The 16,068-nt window shown below is 37.3% G+C and overlaps 1 protein-coding gene across 6 annotated transcripts in view; it reads right to left on the bottom strand.

Annotated features, from left to right (window-relative positions):
• LOC121384648 (A-kinase anchor protein 13-like) overlaps positions 1-16,068 on the bottom strand; it is a 262,118-nt gene that overhangs the window by 188,019 nt on the left and 58,031 nt on the right. For all 6 annotated transcript variants that reach the window (XM_041515136.1, XM_041515150.1, XM_041515144.1 and 3 more), the window contains 3 exons: positions 7,315-7,445; positions 3,921-4,037; positions 2,465-2,689 (listed from right to left, as the gene is read on the bottom strand). In XM_041515136.1, coding sequence (XP_041371070.1) covers positions 2,465-2,689; positions 3,921-4,037; positions 7,315-7,445 — 473 coding nt within the window. The remainder of the gene's footprint in view (positions 1-2,464; positions 2,690-3,920; positions 4,038-7,314; positions 7,446-16,068) is intronic.

Genomic DNA, 16,068 nt, shown 5'->3' on the forward strand with positions numbered 1-16,068 from the left:
TTTGAGGTCTGAAAATGCATATAAAAGATCCCTTGCTACTAATGGAACAAGGTAGTGGGTTTCTTAGAAGACTACCTGTCAGAATTATCAAATGTCCAACATCCAATAGTTAATTAATCAAAGTGCTATAAGTACACCATTAAACAAAACAAATTAACTCTGGGTGCTGCCATCGCAGGATCAAACCACCTGGATGGATCCATTCAACTGATTGGGGGTTTTCTCGTTCCAACTTGTACACCACAACTGGTCAAAGGCTGTGGTATGTGCTTTCCTGTCTATGGAAAACTGTGTATATAAGGTCCCTTGCTGTAATAGGAAAAATGTAACGGGTTTCCTATGATGACTACGTATCAGAATTACTAAATGTTTGACATCCAATAGCCGATGATTAATTATTCAATGTGTTCTAGTGGTGTCATTAAACAAAACAAACAAACTGATGTCTGCACTATCATGTTGTTGTATCAGTTTTATTGTTTCCAATTAAATCATACACAAACCCGTGCAGGGCCCCTCATCACTAAGCCCAGGAGACTGAAGAAAGTTGATAAGACAGGTAAGACAACCCGCGGTGATAACAACAACTAATCATTTGCCTCCATGATCACACACCTCAACTTCAGTTACCTCACTGCTCATTTAGGCAGACGGCAAAAACACAAATAGTAGGGGGAATAAAAAAGAAAGAAAGAAAAAAAAAAGAAACCCACCAAAAAACATCCATTGCTTAAGTTGACAGCATTACTAGAATACACTTAGAGATAAAACTACCTGCAGATAACACTAGCCACATTACACATGACACGATGTATATACATATCTCTAATTGTGAAACCACTAAACCAACGAGATCTGCCAAATATTAACTACCTGGACAGTGTTATATCAGAAGAGGTGAGGTTACAGGGGGGGGGGGGGGGGGGGGGGGTTACTTGGTAACAAGTTGAAGGGATATACTGATGTTTGCAGATCAACAAGTTTGAAGATCAAGAAGTTTGCAGATCACAGTTATTTGAAAGGTAAACTCACATTTCAATATTTTCCAATTATATGTATAATTCAGGGCTTCTAGAATGGATATAAAAATCCAAAAGCCATGGGATCAGTGACTAAAAAATGTACTAGCCATGATTCACTAGTAAACAAAATTTTACTAATATGAATAACCTGATATGTCACCTAAAGAAGGAGATAGAGTTTAAAAACCCTTAGACTTAAATGCAGCATTTGACAACCTTTTTTTCACTAGCCATTGGGCATGGCAATAGTAGTGATTTCCTAGCCCTACACTGAATATCACTAGCCAGAAGTCCTGGTATAATATTCAAGTTAGCTGAGTTAAACTGACCATATGGACATTAATTAATGAAAATGCATTTAATTAATGGTAATTATCATAAGTTTACTTTGTACTTTATGTTAGTAAACACCTCTAACTACGTATCTTAACTTCTTTAAGGTTATTTTGTGCACACTGTTCCAACTGTGGAATATCTAGCTGCAATAAAATTGAGTTTATCTTATCTGTCACATATAAGTGCCTAGCAGTGCCATATATTGCACTAGTTATATACTGGTCTTCTAGGCTTGATCTTTAACATTTAATATGTGAACTCGTAACAAGTGAAGTGCATGTTAAACATAACTTCACAAGTCAAAGTTGGCACGGTATCATTTATATCTACCTTATGCAAGATGTCACAGGCAAATCATATGCAGTGAGACAGTTGGCAATGGGGGGAAATATCTGCAGGTATTTACAAATGATACTACATTTTTATATAACATATTAAATAACACTATTCAAAATCTTGTTAGAACAACTTTTTAACTTTACCTGTATTTTTTAAATGTCAAGGTAAAGACCTTTTTCAAAAATATAAAATCAAAATTATTATCTAGACAAGGGGTGGGATATAGCCCAGTGGTAAAGCATTCGCCTGATGCATGGTCAGTCTAGGATTAAACTCTGTTGGCAAGCCCATTGGGCTCTTTTTCATTCAAGCCAGTCCACTACGACTTGTATACCAAAGTCAGTGGTATGTGCTATCATGTCTGTGGGATGGTGCATATAAAAGATCCCTTGATACTAATTGCAAAATGTAGCAGGTTTCCTTTCTAAGACTATATATCATAATTACCAAATGTTTGACATCCAATAGTTGATGATTAATAAATCAATGTATGTTTATGTGCTTTAACAAAACAAAATGTATTATCTTGACAAATAAGATCAGACTGGTACAGGTCTGTCAAATTCATTCACAAAATAAAACATTTAATAAATAGCCTCAGATGAGAACCATGGGATCGTTCACATTTATCAATAATTTCACAAATGTACAATCTATTAAGGCCAGCATACACTTTTAAACAAATTTTGATAAAAAGATTCCTTACGATACATTGGATAACCCATGAGTTAAAGTCACTGTAGATATCTAGTAAAAATTAAAATTACCCATAATCTCCCATCTGTTGCCATCCACTAACTGATCTGGAATATCTGGATTTGATCCATCAATATCTAGAGATGGGTTGGAATTTGTCCTATCACTATCGCCGTGGAGACGACCATAGACTGGTACTCCGGTCAGTGACTCAATACACTGGTGATTAGTCTGGCAGGTCTCAAAGATCCGGTCTATTGTATCTTCTACCTCCATCGTACATGACATTCCAGTGTCTGAAAAACAACACACGCCAAAATCAAATCCTATAATTCTAAAACATTCTACAAAAATAAACAAAAAACAGTTTGTACTGATGAATACTCAAGTCAGAGATCAGAGTTTCTACTTAGAATAGTAATGGAATTAAGGATTCTTATGTACAAGAGAAATTATTTTCCTGAAGGAAATGTAATTTCTAATTGCCAGTGACATAGTATCATATATATATAATTGAAGGAAATGTAATTTCTAATTTCCAGTGATATAGTATTGAAGGACAAGAAATTTCTAATTGCCAGTGATATAGTATTGAAGGACATGCAAGTTCTATTGCCAGTGACATAGTACTGAAGGACATGCAATTTCTAATTGCTAGTGACAGTACTGAAGGACATGCAAGTTCTAACTGCCAGTGACATAGTACTGAAGGACAAGCAAGTTCTAATTGTCAGTGACATAGTACTACAGGACAAGCAAGTTCTAATTGCCAGTGGCATAGTATTAAAGGACATGCAATTTCTGATTGCCAGTGACATAGTACTGAAGGATAAGCAAGTTCTAATTGCCAGTGACATAGTACTAAAGGACAAGCAAGTTCTAACTGCCAATGACATAGTATTGAAGGACAAGCAAGTTCTAACTGCCAATGACATAGTATTGAAGGACATGCAAGTTCCCAGTTGTCTTAGTGCATATAACATTATTATTTTGACTGAGGAATTACAAATTAAATACCTTGTGGTTGTGAAGTTAAAAATTAATCACATGCCTTGGGGTTGTGAAGTTACAAATTAATAACCTACCTTGTGGTTGTGAAGTTAGAAATGAATCACATACCTTTGTGGTTGTGAAGTTACAAATGAATTGCATACCTTATGGTTGTGAAGTTACAACTGAATCACATACTTTGTGGTTGTGAAGTTACAAATGAATCACATACCTTTGTGGTTGTGAAGTTACAAATGAATTGCATACCTTATGGTTGTGAAGTTACAACTGAATCACATACTTTGTGGTTGTGAAGTTACATCTGAATCACATGTGGTGGTTGTTAAGTTACAATCGAATCACATAAATGGTGGTTGTGAAGTTAAAACTGAATCACATATATGGTGGTTGTGAAGTTAAAACTGAATCACATATATGGTGGTTGTGAAGTTAAAACTGAATCACATATATGGTGGTTGTGAAGTTACATCTGAATTATGTACCTAGTGGTTGTGAAGTTACAAGCGAATCACATACCTTGTGGTTGAGGAGCTCTGTTCAGTGGCCAGTCAGAATCGAATGGACGTTGTCCTCCGGAGTTGGTGCATCGCTTCATTATCACTGCCCCTTCTTGCAGCATTTCAATATCCTCCTCTGTGAAAATATAAGTATGTCTATGTGCAACTTAACAGCGTTATTTATCTAGCAAGAACTACTTCAGACACCATTAAAATGGAACGTCTGATTTGAACACACTTCATTGTAAATGTGGGTTTTTTACTGAATTAGTAAAGATAAGCAGAGTATATAACTGAAATTAGTTGCTTGTTATACTGAAAAAAAATCTGAAAAGAAATTAATGAAATTCTATTTTTTCTTGTGATATTCACGATTACATCTCAGTATTCTTTCTGAACTGATATAATATATGAATATTAAATATATGAATACTCAAACACAAAGATGTAATTTTCAAAAAAGTATAATGAATGTTACCCAAAACATTTATTGAAAATGTGGCTAAGAAAGTAAAAAGAATATGAAGAATAAGCGAATGAATGAATGAATGAATGAATGAATGAATGGACTAACGAATGGATGGACAGATGGAAAAACGGACAAACAAATGTGTAATCAAACTTCAGTACAAAAAAATAAATAAATGGGTATTGGATGTCAAAGAAAAGTAAAATTAAAACCATCAGTGATGACAGCTTGTATTTTCAGGTATATTCATTAGTAGCAAAACATGTTTATTTTCATCCAAAACGTCGAGTTTGATGAAAACATCTTTGTGTCTAATACAATATCACTTAACCCACATATACATGTGTAGGGTAAGTGAATCACAGTGTCCATCTTGCAACACAGCCTGGAGATGTCCCTGGTGTGAAACAGCTTATCCTATTAGCTGTAATCAGTGGCATCTACAGGCCAATCACTGCTGGGTCCAGCCACCAGGAGTATGGGGTAGTGTTAACTCTTGGCTTCTTGGTGCTAGGTGGTGATGGAATATTAAGAAAGCCAATATCCACACTCTCTCTGTCTCATTGAACCAGGACATTGAGTTAAACCAGGGCGGGACGTAGCCCAGTGGTACAGTGCTCGCTTGATGCGCGGTCGGTCTGGGATCGATCCTCCTCGGTTGGCCCATTGGGCTATTTCTCAATCCAGCCAGTGCACCACGACTGGTTTATCAAAGGCCATGGTATGTACCACCCTGTCTGTAGGATGGTGCATATAAAAGAACCCTCTTGCTGCTAATCGAAAAGAGTAACCCATGAAGTGGCAACAGCGGGTTTCCTCTCTCTATCCGTATGGTTCTTAACCTTATGTCTGACGCCATATAACCGTAAATAAAATGTGTTGAGTGTGTCATTAAATAAAACATTTCTTTCTTCGAGTTAAACCATAGGTGAATCCAAGATTTTGTCTAAGGGTGGGGAATGTCTCAAAATTCTAAAAAGAGCAATTTGAGTTTGTTGAAGGAAAATTAGCTGAGTATCTTTGGAGTTAGGTGGTGATGTAATATTAAGCAAGTCAATATTCACTCTCTCTCTGTCTTATTGGATCAGGTCATTGATTTAAAGGAGGGGTGGTTACAAGATGTTATAAAGGTGTGGGGGGGGGGGGGGGGGGCACAAAATTCTAAAAAGAGCAATTTGAGTTTGTTGAAGGAAAATTAGCTGAGTATCTTTGGAGTTAGGTGGTGATGGAATATTAAGCAAGTCAATATTCACACACTCTCTGTCTTATTGGACCAGGTCATCGAGTTAAACCATGGGTGGATCAAATATTTTGTCTTAAGGGGAGGGGGTTTCAAAATTCTAAAAAGAGCAATTTGAGTTTGTTGAAGGGAAATAAGCTGAGCATCTTTGGTGCTAGGTGGTGATGGAAAATGAAGCAAGCAATTATCCAAAATAAGAATTCTAAGAGAAATGCTAAAACAATACATATTTTCATTATCTCTCTATATAAGTTCAAGACTCTTGTCAAAAATAAGCCAATCCCAGGGATTTATTGGGGATTTTTCAACAGGGTTTCATGCCTGATGGGATTGGGAAAATTAGAAGGAGTAAATCATACTTGAATTAAATTAATTCATTAGAACTGACAATTAATTAATATATATATATATACACACACACACACACACACACACACACACAACACACACACACACACAACACACACATATATCTTGTGAGTCTGGAGATGTCCGTAATGTGACAGACACACACAGATAAACACACACACACACACACACACACTCGCACACACACACACACACACACACACACACACACACACACACACACACACACACACACACACACACAGAGACAAAAACAACTGGGAATCTTTAGTACATAAATTGGGAATTTTTACTGCCACATTCTTTTAGGAAGAAGCCTATGTTTGGACCCAAAGAATACTTGGATAAAACCTTGAATCCCCATGAAAATCAAATGTGATCTGTAACTCGGTATGATAAAGCTATACACTAAATCTCAGCTCACTATCTTCGGGCAGTACAAAACAAAAAGTCTGGAAAACTATATGTGGGACAGATGGCCAGACGGACAAAACCTATAGTCCCCACTGGGTGGACAAAACCTATAGTCCCCACTGGGTGGACAAAACCTACAGTCCCCACTGGGTGGACAAAACCTATAGTCCCCACTGGGTGGACAAAACCTACAGTCCCCACTGGGTGGACAAAACCTATAGTCCCCACTGGGTGGACAAAACCTACAGTCCCCACTGGGTGGACAAAACCTATAGTCCCCACTGGGTGGACAAAACCTATAGTCCCCACTGGGTGGACAAAACCTATAGTCCCCACTGGGTGGACCAGTAGAGGACTTAGAGAATAACTATCATAAATTGTGCCCCAGGTGTTTGTAAAGAGGAACAGGCAGGACTCACATTCCAGTAATATTGTTTTACACAATTTTCAGATACATGTATGCAGAGAATTTCTTTTCAAGAACAAAATTACAAAATGGCTATTTTAAACAAAATTCTACTAGCCAATAATGCTAAACGTTGCAGCAACTTTGTAAAGAATTGAGCAATTGACTAATTTGGCAATGGACAGGGTGAGTCTTGAATGAAAATATGACTCTATTGCTCTGAAATCAACTAACCTCTAACAGACAGGTTTGGCAAATGCAAATAAACACTTGGGGGGGGGGGGGGGGGGGGGAGTGACTTGCAGGTTGAGGGCACAAAACATCTGAGCTTCTAAGGGAGTCGGGGTGGGGGGGTGGGGGGGTGGGAGGCATGCTCCCCAAAAATGTTTTAAAACAAGATTTCTTGAAATGTAATCTCCTGCATTCTACAGGTAAAATTCATCATGACTAATGTGGGTAAATGCCAATAATACTCTTTGGTCTGAAGGAACAGACAATATAGATGTTTATCTCACCGACAGTGGTTTGTGGAGCAATGTTCAGGAGTCGTGTCAAGGTCACAATTCCAGCAGCATTCTTCCTCAAAATACCATTTCCTCGAACAACCTGTTTGTCACTGTTTGTTACCATACCATGTGTATTGTACCTGCAAATATCAAACACAGCATTTGCTTAATCTATTAGCCCATTACTATACAGTGGATATTTAAATATTAATTGTATTTGGTTAACTGATGTACATATATGTATTTGTTAAATTACCATGGCAGAGCTCACACAGGAACAAAACAACTTTAGTTTCAGCCAATTTTGAGGTATGTGAAGTAGTTCCTTGAAAATGACTGAAAATGATTAATGTAAAGAAAATTGCATTAACCAATGACTAAGTGTGGTAGCCACTTTGTATAATAATTAGCAACTGGCTAATCTGGCAATAGACAAGGTGAATCATGCATGGTGATATCACGCAAGAAACTGTTGCTAATCAATATTTTAAAAACAAAACACTCCCTGATGCTACACAGGGTTTTAGATGTCTTTTCTGGCCATCGGAAGATCATTTTAGTTCAGTACTGTTATTAACAGCTGCTGTAGAGTTGTCAATATTCAGAAATGCATTTCAAGTTATTTTAATCTAATTACACTTACGGTAATATTTCAGTGGCTTTGAGGTGAAATATTGTTTAGGTCAGCATGTTTGGGCGTGATTATTTTGGGCATTATGTATTTTGTGCACAACATCTATCACCTCGACTTTGATGCAATTTAAAGCCCTGGCTACATGTACATCAATATAAATCCTGGGCTGTCTGGGATGGGGATCAAGGAATAGTAACATACTTGACCAATGGAGAGATTGATGTACAGCCCTTGAAAAAAAAGAAAAAAAGTTTGTTTTATTTAACGACGCCACTAGAGCACATTGATTTTTTATCTTATCAGCGGCTATTGGACGTCAAACATATGATCATTCCGACATTGTTTTTTTAAGAGGAAACCCGCTGTTGCCACATAGGCTACTCTTTTATGACAGGCAACAAGGGATCTTTTATTTGCGCTTCCCACAGGCAGGATAGCACAAACCATGGCCTTTGTTGAACCAGTTATGGATCACTGGTCGGTGCAAGTGGTTTTACACCTACCCATTGAGCCATTGCGGAACACTCACTCAAGGTTTGGAGTCGGTATATAGATTAAAAATCCCATGCCTCGACTGGGATCCGAAACCAGTACCTACCAGCCTGTAGACTGATGGCCTAGCCATGACGCCACTGAGGCCGGTACAGCCCTTGAAATTCAGATCCCCTTGCTATGGAAATTTAGTACAAATAATAACAAGGTAGATACCAGATAATGATAAAAATGCCGTTTCAGATCAATTTTGCTACAGCATTCTGTAGCGGAACTGCTGATTGTCACTGTAAAATGAGAGGGCTGGATGTACTTGCATAATAATAATTACTGGTTTTGTTTACATTATAAATAATCCCATCTGAGCATAAAATCAGACATATACAGAATTCCCGCCCCAGAGTTGCTCACTGGCTGTGTTAGAGGCCAAATCCGGGGCAGGCGTGCTCGAACCTAAGTTCGCCAAAAAGTTCCCGCATCCCGCTTATACAGAATAACTAGTTACTGATGTAGAATATCGGCTTTATCCTGTGAAGGTAAGAATGGGAACTTCTGTGAGGATTGCCGAGTGGAATTTCCTATTTGTCCTGAACAGGATAAAGCCGATATCTGACACCATTAACTAGTTATTATTTTTATCATGCAGTCCATAAAATTAAGGGGAAAAGCTATTATTTCTGTTATTTCAGCTACATTGTACAATGACTTAAGAGGTCCAATGCTCAATTTTGTAATGTAGCTATGCGTGTGATGTCACTCATAATCTGCTAGTATATATTTATGACTTTGCTTTAATCAGTCATCATAATTTGCCAATAGAAACAGTTACACGATAAATAACGATAATAATTTCAGTGTCTTTCAATGTCATTTGACAGCTTTAAGACTGCAATCATTTTCAAAGAAAAACCCCAAGTAGGACAAGTGCTACAACTCAGTCTGTTAAGAGTTTTTATCAGAGATGTGAAACTTATTTAAAAAGACAAAAAGTTGAAATTATCTTTAAAAAACTGAAAACTCTATATAATAATACTATAGTTAAATAAATAAAGGTAATTTTTCAGATCAATCCAGTCTACTTTGTGAAACTAATTTTAAATGTTTAAAAGTTTGTTTTGTTTAGCGACACCACTAGGGCACATTGATTTATTAATCATTAGTTAATGGATGTCAAACATTTGGTAATTTTGACTTATAGTCTTAGAGAGGAAACCCACTATATTTTTCCATTAGTAGCAAGGGATCTTTTATATGCACCATCCCACAGATAGGATAGCACATACCATAACCTTTGATGTACCAATCGTGGTGCACTGGTTGGAGGGAGAAATAGCCCAATGGGTCCACCAATGGGGATTGATCCTAGACCGACTGCACATCAGGTGAGCTCTTTACTACTGGGCTATGTCCTGTCCCACCCTAAACTAATTTTATGCTTCTTATGTTTTTTTTTTTTTTTTTTTTTTTTTTTTTTTTTTTTAAATAAAATGAAATTGGATAAAAAGCTGAAGAATGACATGCCTGTTTTATTACTACGGCATTCAATACACACTGTTTTTATTGTTTGAGTGCTTGGGTCATAAGATAGAACCTCTTCAGTGGACCCATTAGGTTTTTCCCATTCCAACAAGTGTCTCATGACTATAGTGAGCAGTCCTGCATACAAAAGATCCCTTGCTATTAATGGGAAAATGTAACGGGCTTTCTCTGAAGACTCCATGTTTGACATCCAATAGCCGGTGATTAAAAACAAAAATTAATGTGCCCTAGTGGTGGTGTTACACAAACCAAACTAACTTTTTAACTGTTTTCCTATTGCTCAAGCTGCTATTTAGCCTATCTGCAGGGTTGTGCTTAGCCTGAAGTAACATGGAACAATAAAAACAAAAGAAGGGTACTAGTAATTGAGGTTCTTTTCCAACCAGTAAAAAAATGGCACTTTTAACTAAACTTTTTCATATTTTTGGGGTGAGGGACTTGCCGTGAAGAGAAATGAAAGGAATGATTAAATTATGGCCAGCCATTTCAGATACATGTGCATTAACATATTGATGCCATATAAAAATTTAACATTTGTTTTGTTTAATGACACAACTAGAGCACACTGATTACTTAATCATCGGCTATTTGATGTGAAACATTAGGTAAATTTGACATACTGTCTCAGAGATTAAACCCGCTATATTTTCCCATTAGTAGCAAAGGATCTTTTATATGCATCACCCACAGACAGGATAGCACATACCATGGCCTTTGATATACCAGTTCTGGTGCACTGACTGGAATGAGAAATAGCTCAATGGGCTCACTAACTGATATAATATAAAGTCACAAGCTAAGGTAGTAAGGAGAACTAAATATTACGCTCCTTGAACTAGTCCCAAGGGAGTGATAGGAAGTGAGATGACAGCTCCCTTTAACCAACGTCTGGGGACAAGTGATGGGTTGTTCACCCACAACAGACTTTTTGTCATAAAATAATTTGAGGGTACGTAATAAAAACAAAACAGGTCATAAGTGCTTCTTCTAAGTTGGGTTTGAAACCTTTTACTTTAGATACAATTTAAACAGTGTTTCTCTTACTATAATCTTTCTAAAAAAAATTATAAAAATGTATCCATTAATTTCCAAGATTTTAGGGTACGTAATTTTACCCTTCATACTATCTGGCAAAAACCCTGACAAAGTACGGCCCTGAGTTGTAACATTTACACACAAACACGGGTGACAACCCTGAACTCACTCCAATCAAAACACGAACTTCCTTGTTGATGTTACACCAGTGTAAACTTAATTATCTCCCATCAATTGGGACAGCCAACAGTTTAGTTTTACCAGTTGAATGCAACCACTTGTGATACACTCGATAAAACCTGATTTATGGACCGTTAGACATTACAGTAATATCTCACTCCCTATGACACATTTCCTCATTTTCTATCTTCACTGTTGATAAATGAAACCATCAGTTTATCAGATCTGTAGACTGACAGTAGGTCAATGTTTGTCCTCCTTGTAATACAAAGCACCAGCCTCGATAGTGCAACTGGCCTTGGTGGTGTAGTGGTTAAGTTATTGGACTTAAAGCTGACAGATACTGGGTTCACACCCTGGAACCGGCTCCCACCCACAGCAAGCTTTAATAATTGAATAATAGGTGTACGGCCACTACACTGACTTCTCTCTCCCACTGTCCTGGACAGACAGCCCATATAGCTACGGTATGTGTCCAGGACTGTGTGCTTGGACCTTATTAGATCCACGGTGTCGTTGTTAAGCCATCGGACATAAAGCCAGTGGGTACTGGGATCACATCCTGGTACCGGCTCCCACCCAGAGCAAGGTTTAATAGTTGAATGGTTAGGTGTAAGGCCACTACACCCACTTCTCTCTCATCACCTCCTAACAATTAACCCACTGTCCTGGACAGATAGCCCGGAATTGTAGACCAAATTTAATTTACTGCTAGTATATATACGTACATATGTATGTGTGTGTATTTCTTACAGTTGTAATATGAAATTGAATGTCAGTAGGGTTGAACTGACTGCCAGTCATGTGGTCAACTTATGGATTGACGGTTCTGACTGCAGTCACTATTTACTGTTACTCTGTGTGTGATCCTTTATTTCATTCCATCAGGAAATTTAAATTTAGAAATATGAGTTTATTTAGTTTATCTACAGAGAATGAACGCAATAAATCAGAGTAAAGCTACATTTAACAACTGTTGTATTTTTTTGTTTATGGAAAGTTGTAATAAATTACACGTATCACATCAAACCTGATTATTTATTCCAATTCAGTTAATCCATGCAAAGACTTACGAGAAATTTGATAAACCTCTGGGACAGTTTTCAGACTGTTAGATATGTAAAACCGATGCTCAAATTCAGTAAAACTGTGTTGTGTAACTTGTAACACACTGGTGTATTTTACATAATCAATATCCTGCAAGCTGTTGTATTTATAAAAAAAAAACCAACAAAAAACCCCAACAGCATTAGAAATCTAGGCAGATGAGCTGTGGAATTTATGTCAGCTGTTACCACGAAGTTGGCCAACTCGAGGGTTGCATTCTAATTTCCCCAACTCCCGACAATTGACAGGTACGCTCAGATTAACAACTAATGGGTTCAAGAGACCATGGAAGTCAAACTCCATCTGTATCTCAATTGAATATAAACTGCACATGATAAATCTCTCTTTCTCTCTCTCTCTCTCCCTCTCTCTTTCTCTCTCTCCTCTCTTTTTTATCTATTTCTCTCTCTCTATTTCTCTCTCTTGCTCCCTCTCTCTCTCTCTTGATCTTTCTCTCTCTCGATCTCTCTCTTTCTGTCTCTCTCTCTCTCTCTCTCTCTCTTGATCTCTCTCTGTCACTTGACCCTGTTTCTCTCTAATGGTCTTGATATAAAGTCTATTTCATTTAAATGGAGAATATTAACTTCCTATTAATATACATTATTTTCTGAGAAAATTAGAGACATTAGTTCACAACATTTAATAATGGCCGCCCTTAATTGGGTTCTTCAAACAATAAAGTTCATCCAACATTTGTTGCAGTCTGTGCAACACATTACTGGAGGAAATTACCAAATATAACCTGCAGTCTCAGAATTGACTGACCCACTCTATTAATCAATTTTCATATTGATGGGAACCAGTCTAACTATTGTGCACAAACGACCTTGTCTGTATTCTGGCCAATTGATTTTCTGCATAAAGATAAAACTAAATGAGTAAATACTTCCTCAGCACATGAAAATAAAGTTAAAGGGAAAAAAGAAAGAAAGTTAATGATTTATTAAATAACAAAGTGAAATCATTTTTATCTGTGTAATGTTAAAGAGAGAAATCAGTAAATGATTTTCTTCTGTTTTTAAAAATATTTATTATCCCCAGAGTATAGAAATTGAAAACAGGCAGCCTTAGTCACTGCCTTACACCAAGGCTCTACACAGCGAGTAAAACACTCGAATTTGCAAGTATTTTTTGTTCACAGGGGACTGTTTATTAAAAATATAGTTAAAAGTTTTGTTTTGTTATACAACACCACTAGAGCACATTTATTAATTAATCATTGGCTACTGAATGTCAAACATTTGGTAATTCTGACTTGTAGTCATCAGAGAAAACCTGTGGTTCGATCCTGTGACGTAAGTACCTCAGGTGATCGAGCGCTCAACTGACTGAGCTAAATCGTGCCCCTCACTAAATATACATGTAGATACATATGTAGATCACAAGCATTATTGTCTCATATGTAGATCACAAGCATTACTGTCTCATATGTAGATCACAAGCATTACTGTCTCATATGTAGATCACAAGCATTACTGTCTCATATGTAGATCACAAGCATTACTGTCTCATATGTAGATCACAAGCATTATTGTCTCATATGTTAGTACAATGTGATAACATGATGATACGACAAAGTGTATAATAATTAACAAGATAATAATACAATGGGTGCAACCCATATAATTATAATACAAGATGATGATGATGATGATGAAGACGATGAAGATGATGGTGATGATGAAGACGATGATGATGAAGATGGTGATGGTGGTAATGATGATGATGATGATGATGATGATGATGAAGACTATGAAGATGATGGTGATGAAGACGATGATGATGAAGATGGTGATGGTGGTGATGATGATGATGATGATGATGATGATGATAAGTCACGATAAGTCACAACTTAGTAAATTCTTCCTTAATTTGTGTATGGTATATGAAACAAATTTGTACTTAACAGCCTGAATCCCTCTCCAAACCAACTAAATATTTAGGTCCCATGATGATCTTGCTTATAAAGGTTTTACTGCATCCTTTTGACCTGATTCTATTTCAATATTAAAAAGTCAAATTCAAAATATTTTTACATTTTTTGTGAATTGTATGAATAGTGACTATTGCACAATAAAAAACCCAAACAAGATATAAGAAAGAAATATCAGAATAAAATTAGTACTAAACCCTTTTTCTAGGCAATGTCGCTGGCATTTTTTTTATTTAGGCATAATGCTAGTGTCAGACTACCAACTGCCACAACAAAGTTGGCCATCTTTCTGCTCTCACGACTTCTACAACTGTGCAGTTGCTAGTCTGAACACTTATACCTCGATTTTCACCATAAATGACTTCTATGACTGATTATTGGTTCATTTGAGTGCATTGTAAGTTGGGGAAATTACAATGGAACCGTCGAGTTGGCCAACTTCATCATGACAGTGGACCGAGACAATAGCCGTACCAGCTGTTGTCCCTCTACAACAGAACAAACACAGTGTACAATGCCACAGTATTCCACGGGACTACGCCCCAATCAATACACACAGGTGATAATCCAGTTACCACACGCTGGCACAGCACAGTTAATTAAAACACAGTTTTTATACATCCAGGTTCCAGACCTCGCCGTTTACAGGGAGCTATCACTCTCACTTCCCATCAACTCCATGAGACTATAGTTTAAGGAGAGTGGCTTTTAGCTCCCCTTAGAATGTGAATTTATATAGTATCAGTATAATATCTTAATTGGCTCCCCATAATTTAAGTTAAGGGAGCAATTAATCATGTACTTCCCTCAATTTGTTTTCATGTCAACATCTGATGTTCAGTACTGGTGTGAATGAAGTAAACCAAGTTCCGTATTGGTGTGAGTGAAGTAAACCAAGTTTCGTATTGGTGTGAGTGAAGTAAACCAAGTTCTGTATTGGTGTGAGTGAAGTAAACCAAGTTCCGTAATGGTGAGTGAAGTAAACCAAGTTATGTAATGGTGTGAGTGAAGTAAACCAAGTTCCGTATTGGTGTGAGTGAAGTAAACAAAGTTCCGTGTTGGTGTGAGTGAAGTAAACAAAGTTCCGTGTTGGTGTGAGTGAAGTAAACAAAGTTCCGTGTTGGTGTGAGTGAAGTAAACCAAGTTCCATAATGGCGTGAGTGAAGTAAACCAAGTTCCATAATGGCATGAGTGAAGTAAACCAAGTTCCGTATTGGTGTGAGTGAAGTAAACCAAGTTTCGTATTGGTGTGAGTGAAGTAAACCAAGTTCTGTATTGGTGTGAGTGAAGTAAACCAAGTTCCGTAATGGTGAGTGAAGTAAACCAAGTTATGTAATGGTGTGAGTGAAGTAAACCAAGTTCCGTATTGGTGTGAGTGAAGTAAACCAAGTTCCGTGTTGGTGTGAGTGAAGTAAACAAAGTTCCGTGTTGGTGTGAGTGAAGTAAACCAAGTTCCATAATGGTGTGAGTGAAGTGTTCTGTATTGGTGTGAGTGAAGTAAACCAAGTTCAAGTTATGTAATGGTGTGAGTGAAGTAAACCAAGTTCCATAATGGTGTGAGTGAAGTAAACCAAGTTGAGTGAAGTAAACCAAGTTCCATAATGGCGTGAGTGAAGTAAACCAAGTTCCATAATGGCGTGAGTGAGTGAAGTAAACCAAGTTCCGTAATGGCGTGAGTGAAGTAAACCAAGTTCCATAATGGCGTGAGTGAAGTAAACCAAGTTCCGTATTGGCGTGAGTGAAGTAACCAAGTTCCGTATTGGCGTGAGTGAAGTAAACCAAGTTCCATAATGGCGTGAGTGAAGTAAACCAAGTTCCGTAATGGCGTGAGTGAAGTAAACCA

Source organism: Gigantopelta aegis, chromosome 2, assembly GCF_016097555.1.
Source record: "Gigantopelta aegis isolate Gae_Host chromosome 2, Gae_host_genome, whole genome shotgun sequence".
NCBI lineage: Eukaryota > Metazoa > Mollusca > Gastropoda > Neomphalida > Peltospiridae > Gigantopelta > Gigantopelta aegis.